Below are 13969 nucleotides of genomic sequence, written 5' to 3'. Positions count from 1 at the left end.
AATCACTTCTCTTCAGCCATATATAGTAATAGTAAAGTTGCCCATGCTTTTAATAAAGCAGTATACCATGAAGATGTGTTGGAATGGAGGTACAGCTCCACATTCTCATAATCTTGGCACTAAATTGAAGTGAGAGGGCAGCTTCATGATCCAAAAACTTTGCCCAGGAATCTGGAACCTTTGATATTTTTTTAATTTCATACTGAATATTTGTGACTTTTCATTACTGCAAGTCTCGAGTGCTAAGGATTTAAACAAACGATACGTAAGTAACGTTTGTAATAAAGGAATTCCCCAAAAGAAGTGGTTGTAAAGGGAACATGAAATTATTTTCAGTTGGACCACAGAAAGGCGATTTTGTACATTAGGTAACCTTTTTGAAAGATGCAGAGTATGCGACTGTACTGTTGTGTTTTTCCATACAACCAACAAAAGGGAACTATTTGTTACTCGAATATGTTTGTTTTTTTCCCTACCATATTTTTTACAATGGTATAACCCTTTTATACCACACGTTTTCTAGTTTTCAAGACAGGTCTGATTAGAAACGTTTTTAGTACGGCGTTGAAAACTACGTTAAATTCTCTAAGTGCGTTTAGTATTGTTGTTTCATAAGATATGCATTTGTTTACACTGACTGCCGACTAGTTAGTATTTCCTTAATTAAATTACTTTGTTGATGTCTATTGTACACATAATAAAATGTTTGTACTAGATTTTGGATACTGTTCGTAGTATATGCATAAAGTTTACTTCCGTTCAAGTCAAGATGGCTGATCCTTTGAGCCTATTGAGACAGTACAATGTTAACAAAAAGGAAATTATAGAACGAGATAATCAGATTATATTTGGTGAATTTTCTTGGCCAAAAAATGTGAAGACAAATTACTTGATGTGGGGGTAAGTAACTTATATTATTCGCACTGGAAACGAAATTTAGTACTACTTCCATATGGCTTACGTTGCAGTAGTGAAACAGAAGATAGATTTTTCAAGGGATAAGCCCTTGAAATTGTGTAACAATCCAGAGAGAAAATTTATATTGTGTATAGTTTGATACTTTCACTGTGTAAGTATGGTCGCAAATGTGTTATTTAATAATATACGTAGCTGTTAAACTGTCTGTTTATAAATGTATACATTTGCAAAAATGAAATTATTTTAAGACTATTAGGGTATCATGTTATATTGGAAAATTTAACAGACAGCAGAAGCGTAAGGTCATTAAGAGTAATGGGAGGTGTTGTATAGTCTCATGAAGAAAACTGCCTAAGAAATGTTTTATACTTCCCCTGGTGACTGAAATTGTAGTCTTACTCTTTTGAACATTAGTTTATAATTCACATAAGTGTGGCTAGAGTGTATGATTTATTTCTCCATCAGAAAATAATATGCCACTGATCTTGATCTGTGAAAAGTTATACATTTTCTGCACAAATAATTACCCGTTAACATTCATTTGGGAAAAGTTTGGAAACAGGAAATAAATTAACAGTTTCCATAAAATTAGTTTTCATACTGACTTCCTTGTGAACATGTGAATCGTTTACTCATTTCTGTGGTGTTTCCAAACTGAAACTATGATTCTAACACCAATGCCTATCACAATTATTATTGTAACACTGCTTTTGCTGCAGAGTAAACATCGTTAGCTGTGTTTGCAAGTAATGTAAAAGTGGGCCTGTTACATTTGCTGTGTCTTTGTCTGAAGGTATAGTATAGACTGGGAAAACAAAACATGAATATTTGATTCTTAGAGGTGAACTAGTAGATTACTTACATAATAATTAATATCAGGATTTGAAGGTGGTTGTCTTGAGGTTACAAAGTACTACAACCCAGAATGTACCCGTATTCCAACTCAGTATATGCATTGTTGTGACCAAGTGTTCATAATTATATGATGATAATGATATAACATTGCATGAGTACCTTTGAAGTTTTGCCATATTAATTATCACTTTTATAAGCATTGAACTCCTATCAGAGTTGTCAGTTGGGATCTTTTAGGTCATTATACCATGTAGTCTTGTAGATGAATATGGAGGTGATATGTTCCTCTGGAATGATGGTAACCAGTAAAAAGACTGCACAGTATCACAACCCAGAAGACCACAGTTGACATTTTTATTGCCTTGAGGACTTCAAATCTGCCAGTACATTCTTTGTAGAGAGGGACATTCCCTGTATAAAGCTAGGAAATTGCTGAATTAGTCCTGGATCTTAAAAATATTGTAGATATGCTAAGCTAAATATACTGATAATTTAAATATGTATGTAAAATGAGGAAAATAAGTATGGGTAACATTCCATAATTTCTGTCTTTTTTTAAAAAATGTTCATCTTATTTACAGCTCTGGTAAAGATGGAGCCCCAAAGGAATATTACACATTAGAATGTTTATTATTCCTATTAAAAAATGTCACTCTCACACATCCTGTGTATGTGCGCCAGGCTGCTGTAAGTATATGTTTTAATGAAGTGAGAAAGGATAATGTGATTTTATTTGCATCAGTCACTGATTTATTTGTGGATGAATACAGGCAGAGAACATTCCTGTGGTGCGGCGACCAGACAGGAAAGATTTGCTGGCCTACTTGAACGGTGAAACTGCTGCTTCAGCCAGCATTGATAAGTCAGCTCCTCTTGAGATTCCCACACAAGTAAAAAGGACAGCAGATGATGCTCTTGAATCAGTTGCCAAGAAGCCTCGTTTTGAAGAAACACAGGTGCAAAAGGTGAAAGAACAGCTTGCAGCTAGGCTTGATGCACCCAAGGAAGCATCTGTAACAGTTGACAACATCAAGTGAGTGAAGTGAGAGATTAAGGTTCTTGGATTTTTATAAAGTTTATTTTGTTTGCAGGTTATAAAGCTTTGTGATATAATGAGTGACTACATTTTTATTATGCTTTTATGTTGAAGCATTCTGTTGTGTACTGTATACAGTTATTTCTAATGGTCCAGCTCCATCAACTTTATGCAGTATATTTTATTGTAATGTAGTTTTTAAATCTTGTGTATAAACCTTTGTTTTCTCTCAGTATATCCTGTACCTGTTTGTGTTTGTTAACAGATATAAGAATAAGAATAAGAATGTTTTAAGATGTGCAATGTCTTCAGAACAATACTATACAATTTGCAGTTTGTGTAGTGTAACTTTATACATTTATTCCAAATTGTTTTCATACTTTTAGATCCTTGTCAGAAGCAATGTCTGTAGAAAAAATTGCTGCTATCAAAGCTAAACGTCTGGCAAAGAAGAGGACAACTATAAAAGGAAATGATGATATAGGTTTAGGCTCAGATCTCCGTGTCATGTTAGATTTTGATGTGGATGTGACGAAAGACATCATCTCTAGAGAACGGCAGTGGAGAACACGTACTACTATTCTGCAGAGTGCTGGAAAGGTAAATATTAAGTCTTTATTATGTTGGAACATGCAGTATAATACTAACAACAAAGTTTTATTTTTTAAGTAAATACAGATATTGCTAAACATCTGTTATTGCGTATGTTCTCAGTTTTCATGAAATATTAATTTCCTAAACAGGAAGTAAAGTTGATTTGAGTACTGTTTGAGTCAGAACCACATTTGAATTTTCTCAAGAAATTTTGAAGTTACATCCATCTTATAAAGTTTCAGGCTGCCTGCTTGTACCATTAATGTATGTGTCTCATTACAGTAATAATAAATAAATTGTGGTTATAACATTCTTGTTTTGTCCATATTAAACTATTAATTTTCATGCTGTATATCAGTCTTAAGGCTTTCACCAAGGTTAATGAATGGCCAAAAAGTTATATGCTAGATGATTTCATAATAATTGTTGCTTTTATTTGCATACATAGCAAATCTCAAACACTGGTCATTGACTATACTTCTCATGAAAGGAGAAGAAAAACTTCAGAGGCAGTCTGTGATAATATGGGGAGTCCTTGCATGCTTACTATCAAATAGATATATATATATATATATATATATATATATATATATATATTTTTATTTTATTTTATTTTATTTTATTTTATTTTTTTTGCAAGAATGTCTGATGGGGAAGGAAGGCAGTCAGTCAAAGGTGACCCCAAGATCTGGGCATGCTATTACAATGTATGGCCAAGAAATTTATGAAAAATTAATATTGTGAAAATGGAAGGTGGTCACAACAGTATCTTTGCTTTAGCTCACAAACACTATTTTCATGGATACTGAACCTCTCATTATTCATGCAAGTGTGTTCCCTTGGGGTTCCAGGGAAACAGGTTTTCCAGCTTTCATGAACTGAAAGGTATAATTTATGTTTTGTTTGAAGTTCAGAAATTGGTTTCTATGTTGCGGGAATGAAGTCCTTAGAATTAAAGTGAAAGTAGTGTGTTGTGTTGAAAGATGATTACACTGTAAGATAATATGTAAGTTTTTTCCCTCAGATGTTTATTCATATTCATGTAATTAATGAATTACCCTCAATATAACAGATGTAAGGGATTGAGGATTTATTCATGTAGTAATTTAATATAATTTCCTGCTCGGAAACCATGTGTTGTATGCATTTCTGTATATTAAGTAGTACATAACTGGCACATAATTTAATCCTGCATATTTTCTGAACAATTTTTTGAGGTAAGTGCAAGTTTTATTTCTAATATTTGTATTTACTACAGACATGTAGTGGAAAAATTGTTGAGTTAAGTTTAACTGTTGTAAGAAATTGACATTGTTTTAAATCTTCCCTAGATATTTGCAAAGAACATTTTTGCTATTCTGCAATCAATTAAAGCTCGAGAGGAGGGGCGACACAGGCCTCCACAGCCTACACCTATTGTCACCCCGCGAGCAACTCCCATTAGATCCATACCACAGCCTGCTGTATACAACAGATATGATCAGGAGAGGTTCATCCGACAAAAGGAAGGTTAGTCTTTTTGAAAGTATCATATGCTTTATGTGTTTGTATACTTATATGTACAAATGGGTTACTAAATTTGCATCACTTAACCAGATAAAAGGGCCACAGTGACACTGAAGATTACAACAAACATTTTATCGTACTATGCTGGGAAGTAGTTGATCACTTTAGATTTCAATACTGAAAGTGTAATTTCAATATTGCCATTTGGTGTTTATTGTTCAGTGGCTGATGGTCTGTTTACCAAAGAGCGAGGTAATGGAAAAAAATATGACAGCAGATAGGTCCAAATTTGAGAGTAACTGATAAAGGTAGGTCACTCTTAAAAAGAGACAGTCTCTTTAAGAGTGGGTCTTTTTCTTCCTTCTCAGTATAGACTATATGGCCTGTTACAGGCATTAAATAACAGAATTCTTCAATCTTTTGAGGGGTCAGCCCAAACGTCTCTTTCCTTTTGGGTGGTATCCTAAAATCATTTTTGGTATCCAGCCTGAAATCTTCTGTGTACATTTTCTTTCCAGTTTTTCCAGTACAATACAGTACAATAGAAGTAGAATTGTTCTTGTGCTAAAGAACCATGTTATGAAGATGCATGTGGGCATGGAGAGCTTAACATATTTTTAACCTCAGCAATAGGTCGAGGTGAATGATGGCTACACAGCCTGGTTGCTATACCCCTGCAGAAAGAAAACCCTGAACCTATTGGATAGGAGGCATTAGCAGTTGGATGTGTGAAAAGACACATATAATAGGTCCTTTTGTTTAACCTTTATTAACCTTGTATCACATCTTATGCACAGTCCATCTGGCAGCCCCATAATACACAAGTTTAAATTTCCTATACCCATGTGATAAAGGTTAGTTAAATCATGTTACTTCATGTCATTTGTATTATTTATGAAAATGTCTGTGATCTGAACTAGAGGATAATTGTTTCAGCATATAATATTGTAGTAAGATTATAGCATGTCCATATTTACTGGTATTAGTATTTTAAATTTGTTTATAAAAGTGGTGAGTAAGTTATAGCCTATAATTACAGTCATTTGTTCATTTTAAAACATTAAGTGTTAAGTAACAAATAATTGTTTTATAGAAACTGAGGGATTCAAAATAGACACACTGGGAACTTACCATGGAATGACCCTTAAGTCTGTGACTGAAGGAACACAACCAAAGAAACTACAAACTCCGTCTCAACCAATTATGCCCCAACCAAGACCTGTGGCTGAGGTATGTGTGCATGTGTATGTGCGTCTTCTGATGCAAAGTGTGCTGCTGTTATTACTTGTAGATAGTCATTTCACATTTTTTCATTAGGCACGAATTGCAGTTCAACCCAGCAAGCGTATCTCTCGGACTCCAATAATAATCATACCAGCTGCAACAACATCCCTCATTACAATGTACAATGCTAAAGATGTCCTGCAGGATCTGAGGTGAGGTTTCAGAACATATTATTCAAGTGAAACTAAAAAAAGAAATGTGATAAATTAGTTTTCATTCTTAAAAATATTAAGATGTAGAGCATTTCTTGTTACATGTATTAATGTATTACTGCTGACTTCAGCATCATTGGATAATCATTGTTCTTGGTTGTCATTTTGACCATGATACAAAAATGCATGCATAACAACAAAACCAAAATAACGTCTTTTTTAGTATAACATTTAAGTGGATCTGATTTCGTGCTCATTTTTTAGTCAGGTAGATGCATGCATTAGCATGAAGTAAAACAAAAAAATCAGATAGCATGATATTTGAGAGACTTTGTGTAAGGTAGTGTTTTGACACTTAAGATTGCCATTGTAATCAATTTCTTGGAGAGCTGAGATGAAATTGAACTCTCAAATTGCAATTAGGAGTTTGATTTTTTCCTCATCTTAGTGTTGAAACTTAAACTTTCACTGATGTTTGTCTTAGAGCAATTAAATATTATAATTCCTGATTTTATATCTATTTAATATTATGCAGATTTGTAAGTACTGAAGAGAAGAAACTTCAGGGTGCGAAACGGGATAATGAAATCCTGCTTCAGCGTCGGAAAGAAGGCGCTCTCACTGTGCCATATCGAGTTATTGACAACCCTCAGAAACTGACAAATGCAGATTGGGACCGTGTTGTTGCTGTCTTTGTGATGGGCCCAGCGTGGCAGTTCAAGGGTTGGCCATGGGATGGTAATCCTGTAGAGATATTTTCAAAGAGTAAGGCCAAAACTTTTCACAGCAATATTTGTGCAAATTATGAATTCTTTTTTATGTAGTTGTCTCAGTTTTCCTCTCTCAACAGAGCTGGAGTAGTTCTGTCAATTTATTGACTGGGGTATTGTCTGGATGACTGGGGTTCAATTCCCTTATGCATGTGCATGGTGCAGTAATTAAGCTCCAGGAACAACCTTTTACCTTCCTCTGTCACAGACCCATGTATTATTCAGAGCACCTTGTTCTTTGTATTTCCTTTTGACTGTGAGATCTAGTTTCACTCATACAAACAGTTAAATTGTGGTTTTGTGTGTTGTGTCGGCCTAACTACATTGGTTTTTCGCGGTGTAAAACACAAATCCAAAATCAAATTTAAGTGAACTTAAATCTAAGTAATCTAAATTTGGTAGTGGAGTCCATTTCCTTTGTATTATTGCTTGTTTGTTGATGACATCAATGTTTTAGATATAGTCATCTCAGTATTGTAACTTATTACATTTTTAATTTCTGATGTTCTAAATTTTGAAGCATTGTAGTTTTGAAATACCATTTTTATTGCATGTGTTGTTTTTTTTCTGTACGAGGTGCGATCGGAAAGTTTCAAGACTGTGTCAATAGAGGGCGAATCAGTGTGCCAGCCGGCATCATTGAATTAGCTTTTGTTTCTTAGTTACGGGCGTTTTGGTAGTGCATTACACCGACCCTCCTGCGATTTCGGAATGGCGTGCGCATCAAATTTTGCCAAAGACTCGCCAAAACGGCTACGGAAACCTATGAAATGCTAAAGCAAGCATTTGGGGAGTCCGCAATGGGTCGTGCACAAACTTTTGTGTGGCATTCACGTTTTAAAAATGGCCGAACCTCTGTCGATGATGACGAGCGTTCTGGACGACCATCTTCGAGCACAACGCCCGAAAATGTTAGGAAGATTCGGCAGGCCATTCACGAAGATCGACGTCGTACCATCAACGACTTGTGCGACATTGTTGGGATAGGCTATGGGACCTGTCAGCTGATTCTAAAGGAAGAACTCCACATGCGACGCATCATGACAACGCGCCAGCGCACACCGCCCTCAAAGTTCGGCAGTTTTTGGCCTCAAACACCATGGCCGTCATCCCGCACCCTCCTTATTCGCCGTGTGACTTCTTCCTCTTCCCAAAGATGAAAATTCAGCTAAAGGGAAGGAGATTTGAGACGATAGAAGAGATTCAGGCAGAATCGCAGATGGTGCTTGACAGGCTGACAAAGAAAGATTTCCAGGGATGCTTCCAGGCTTGGCAGCGGCGCTGGGATCGTTGTGTTCACTCCCAGGGGAACTACTTCGAGGGTGATGGATGAATTTAATACCTGAGATAAGTGTACGGGTTTTTATACGCGCAGTCTTGAAACCTTTCGATCGCACCTCGTACATGGTATTTTTATTGTGCCATAAGTATGTTTGTCTAAAACAAATACCAGAGTGAGAATTGTGCCTATAGGTTAATTCATGGTGTTCATGTTTAAGGCTGTTTGAGAGGTAAGTTGTGTGATTTTCTGAACTTGCAGAATCCTTATGTTTGTGTTAATAGCTAAATATTATGCAGCTGGACTGGGTTTTACCTGCAATATTTGTTGACAGTTCTCTGTGTTCTCTTTTCTTCAGTCTGTGCATTCCATATCAAGTATGATGAGATGAAGTTGGATTCTAATGTTGGTCGTTGGGCTGTACATGTTATTGAACTGTCACGTACCAAACGTCATTTGGATCGTGCCGCATTAATGGTCTTCTGGGAGAAACTAGATAAGTGAGTGGGAACTATTTTATACTGAGCTTGAGTTTGTACAGTGGTATTGTAGGTGGTTACCAGCGTTTTGGAGGAAAATACCACATTTATTTTCAGGGTAGAGGGTAGAACGATTATGGAGATGGTATGTTACTCCAGAAGGTTGGTAACTGTATTACAAGACTACATGACATCAAAATGCAGCAGATCACAATGGACAACTGAAGAAATATAAAAGGTGTAGGGTATTGAACCCAGGATGTGTTAAATAGAATTTCGTGGTACATGTCATGTTTAGTTCAAATACTTCTCTTTGGAAGGACAGTCATTTGAATTTAATGTATTTGTTCAATAGTTTGGAATGTTACATATTAGGAAAAACTATAGAGGGAGCCTCTAGCTAGAGGTCTCTGACTTTCAGCAGTAAAATCCATATTTGTGAAGCGGTGGTGATGTAATTGTCAACTTTGGTCCATGTGAAACTGCATGGTTTTGAAAGTGGTCACTCCTGGTATCTGTGACTGGACAGAATTCTCCAAATTAGTGAAAACACATTGAAATATCTCTGCATGATTGGCTGCAGTCTCCATTCTCCTGACGAATATTTTCTCTGAGGTCATTGTTGATGTAAGGCTTGTTAGTGTACACATTTCCCTTCAGTATGGCCCATAGGGAAAAATATGATGTGCTTAAATCGGGAACTGTGTTGCCCAGATGCCTTTTGAGATAATTTGGTTTCCAGAATATTTGGAGCATTGTGTGGGTAAATCACTTTCAAAACCTTATGTAATGGGATGCAGTTTCACAAGGACTGAGGTTCATACATATAACATTTGACCACTGTCAGTGTATAAATAGTGATTTTATTGCTGAAAGTCTTGGTTCTGTAGCAAGAGGATCAATCTATATTATGAACTCTCTCTTAAAAGTTTGAAGACAAACATCTGATTTTTCCATTTTTTCAGGCACATGATCAAGAATAAACCACACTTGCGATTCTAAAGTGTTAAATTTTTCTTGCTACAACAGCGATTCTTGGAAATATAAAGCTAGCAGGACTGTAAGTATTGTGTAAATAAATATAATGCCTCTTAAATTTGATTGTAAGTGTGACATGAGTTTGTAAGACATGTTACGATGATCCATTTGTCTTAGCTATTGGAATACCGTTTCAGTTTTGCTACATTCTTATATTACATGATAAAATTGAAAGAAATATTTGGAAGAATTCTTCCACAATTAAAAGGGGCCTTAATATAGTATATAAGGAGCTCCCCCATTCCATTGCTGTTTGTTTATTTGGCAGAAATAGAATGTAAGAATCTCCTTTGTTATAATTTGACCAGTGTCTGTCTTAACTACCAGAGTGCTGTCAGACATGAAATTGAAGTGGACTATGTATGAAAGTTAATAAATACTATATTTGCCCAAATGTAAAGTAATTCCTCTTCTCAAAAATTACTTCATTGAAAAACTATTTTTTCCTAATTTTAATGTTGAGTTGGTTACCATGTCCCCATCCCCCATCACTGTTTAATATAGGTTTGAAATAATATATACAGTTAAGCTACCTATACCTACTTACTCCTTGGATAACAATACTACTTGCACTTAAACCACTGTCGAGTACTTTGCACTACTGGTGATGTAAAACAGTCACGGTGAAGCATTTTGCTTTCTTTGTGATTATAGGATAATCCCTGTTTCAGATGCTAAATTAAATTTGGATAAATGTGGTATCTGTATGCTGCTGTACTAAGTGATTGTGACAAGTAAAGAAATGAACAACAGACTGTGTTGGTTATGTTAATTGCTATGTACAAAAAACATCTAAGAAGTTAATTTTATGTTGTCTGTAATGTACTTTTCTATGTGTGTGCACTGTGCCACATTTATTTCATTTATGCCAATGTAACACTGAAATCTCATTCATATACATTGAAACATATTTTATGGTTCACAGAGATCTAACTTAAAGCTGCATAAACAACATGCCACGAATGCTTGCAGGAGGTGTATATTTGTTCTGGCTTTGCCTCAGGCTGCTGTAGCTGTTTATTTTCCACTGTTATAATCCTTCAGAAAATTATTGGTTGTAGTTACTATCTTATCACAAATCATATATTTGGAACACACATCTGGTATTAATAGGTTTGGAAAATAAAATAATGACATATTGCATGCCACATTTTCAAAAAGAGACTGTGCAACAGAGCTTGTGGCTTTAATGTCCATTGATTAACACAACAGACTGGATTATTATCGCTGCTATGCCACCCTCCCTGCTATTTTATGCTAAAGGGGAGCATGTCACACAAATTGTATAATCAGTAGTACAGATTATAGTTTCTTGCTTGTGAACAGTTATGTGCTGAGTCTTTTTCATATATTTATCATGAAGAGATACATGTCATGAAAAGAAATGGTTTGTTGGTAATAGCAACATGCTGCCGTGATCTGGCTGAAAGTTTTGTTAATAGCACAGAAACATTAGGCCATCCAGTTGCAGATGTGGTTAGATGCCGGTGTCTTACCTCAGAAGCCATTCAGTCCTAGGACAGTTCACATGAGATATTCGGTGATCATAGCAGCACTGAAACAAGTTTTTCTGCAAGTAATTTGGGTTTTTGTTACCAGTCATCATTCTGTCTTGCTCTTTGGCATGCCAGCCTGTATCACAGTCTTGGACCTCGGGGTATTTCTCTGACCTGGCTGTTGATTGGATACTCAGTAAGAAGTTGAGTATGTGCATTATCTCATCTATTATTCTTACAATTCTGTAATAAATTAATTTAGCTCCATATGGAGTTTGTCTATCATATGGATTTTTATTTTGTGTTTAAACATGGTGTGTATGAATAAAAAGCCATATCTTGGAGCAGACATAAACATTAAATGAAATGAATGTTTTTAAGTACTGAATTCTTGTATTACTAGTGCAGTTTGTTTTATTCAAAGAAGACTACATTGATAGCCTGCCTGACAGATGAGTGACTTTTAAACCTCCAAACACATCTTGTGCATGCATTTGAATGGTCTGTGTTCTTGTAGGGAAGTGTTTTTAATTGGTTATTTTTTTTGTAACATAGTCATAACAACTACAGTCATTCTAATGGATCTTTTTCATGCTTATTTGGTAAAGGTAAATACAATATTACTGTGTACTTTGTAAAGAAGTGTGAAGCAGACTGTGCAGTGTGCTGTGATACCCTCTTGTTGTTTGTTTTGGTCATTTATTTTGTGCATGTTCCATAATGAATTAATTAATTCACAGTGTTGAATGAACAATGTATTTAAGTCTTGTACATAAAATGTTATCTTAAGTTTGAAAGTACTGCCATTATCATTTCTCAGTTGGGAAGTGACAACTGTCTTTTTAGCGGAGGTATGAGAATTGTGAATATTCTGTCTGTATTTGAATGAATTTATGAAGTTAATATATATGATAATGTACATAAATCTTTTAATAGTAGCAGTAATAGTAAGGTCCTGTTTATTCTTTTAATCTATGTTTTCTATGATATTGCAAAATGTTGTGATACTTAATTTTTCCGAACAACAGTACAGTGCAAGAACACAGGCATCTTGCAGCTCATTTGAAATGTCAAATATAGTGTGTATGCTGTGGTTCCAGTTCCTTGTTCTGGTTCCTTCCATTTTACAGTCAACTTATCAAGGATTGATTTGTAGAGAGAATTAACATATACTCAAATATATGAATACAATTCATTGCTTAAATGAGCAGAAAATATTAATTCTTCCCTGTGTAGTGTTCATGTTGACAGATTTATGATAGTACCTGAGTGAACATTGAAATTATGGCTTGTGGGAACTTATTGATGCATTTGGTAAAATAAAAGGAACATATGTACCTTAATCATTTTTTGACTACATTTAAAATGCATAATGTAGTCCCAATACTAATTTTATGATGAAATACATGTGAGATAACAATTTTTTTTATTTATTTTAAAGATTGTGTTCTGGTGTGTGGCTAGAATAATCATACAAAATGAGGTCATGTATTTGTACCAGTTTAAGACATGTTGCATCTCATACACAGTTAACTGAGAAAATTGTTATAACTGTTAACATAAGCCCCACTTATGTACATTATATGTATTGACATCACTTTCATGTACACATATTTGTAAAATATTGGTTACTGTATTCATTAAATGATAGAAGATTGTATATTTGAAAATACACTTATTTTGAAATAGTATTGACTTTAGTTTCTGTTTGTAAAGAAATGTGGTTAAGCAGTCTTTTTATATATGTGTATATTGCTTACTTAACCAGTCAATAAAAACTTGACCATATCTTTCGTAGTGAAGTATGTTTGCTGAGCCAAATATTTGTCCAGCTTTATTCTTTTAACGTTCATCTGTTTTTTGTAAATGTGTCATGTTCTGATTTCAGCTATGTGTGTATCATTCTCCATTTACACCAAACTTCTGTGATGTCATCATTCCATCTCATGAATGTGAACATCCATTATGAACTTTTTACGCAGTGTAATAAGTTTGAATGCATGAAGTTGGTGAAGTCCTGTTCGCCACTTTGAGTTTCGCCTTCATTTTCCAGTTATAAAATGCGTAAAAGCAGGTATGACCAATGAAGTTTTGGCTGGAGTTGCAAACTCGCGGAGGATCGTGGGCAGTGACGTAATTACGCCATGTAAATTTGTATTAGTGCCATTGGTATATCGCCTATACCAAATGAGTTTCCGTCCAGCCATTCTCACATTATTGCATATGTAAAAGGGCTCACTTAGCGAAGAGGTTAGTTTCGGTTAGGTCAAGTTTGTGTTCCTCATGCGTAGAGGATCGTGGGTAATGGTATCTTACCGCCTCCGTCACGAAGGTGTCACAGAGTATGAGAAGTTTGAAAGTATGATATTCGAGAAGTACACTACGGCATGATATTCACACCAAATATTCCTGATTTTCGTCAACCCTTTCTTAAATTATGAAATACGTTGAATCGGATGTTACAAGTGTCACCGACAATGACAATGTCCATACATTTTATGGATGTCTTTTTAGCCACTTTGTTAATCATTTGGTGAATTTTGTATTGCATCTTAATAGTTG

At 35.1% G+C, this 13969-nt stretch overlaps 1 protein-coding gene across 1 annotated transcript; it reads left to right on the top strand.

Moving 5' to 3' along the window:
* The first annotated feature begins 560 nt into the window (after window positions 1-560).
* On the top strand, window positions 561-13195 carry hyx (cell division cycle 73 hyrax). The gene is made up of 10 exons (XM_022070332.2): window positions 561-900; window positions 2355-2460; window positions 2544-2806; window positions 3196-3409; window positions 4735-4912; window positions 6003-6139; window positions 6227-6345; window positions 6881-7110; window positions 8753-8894; window positions 9839-13195. Exons 1-10 carry the CDS (start codon window positions 770-772, stop codon window positions 9873-9875), a joined length of 1557 nt encoding a protein of 518 aa, XP_021926024.1. The 5' UTR covers window positions 561-769; the 3' UTR covers window positions 9876-13195.
* Window positions 13196-13969: the final 774 nt, after the last annotated feature.

Source organism: Zootermopsis nevadensis, unplaced genomic scaffold (assembly GCF_977971745.1).
Source record: "Zootermopsis nevadensis isolate Lab colony 2312 unplaced genomic scaffold, Znev_1.0 Znev_ptg000028l, whole genome shotgun sequence".
Lineage (NCBI taxonomy): Eukaryota > Metazoa > Arthropoda > Insecta > Blattodea > Termopsidae > Zootermopsis > Zootermopsis nevadensis.
Note: the sequence above shows the minus strand (reverse complement) of the source record. Positions and strands in the feature narration are given on the sequence as shown.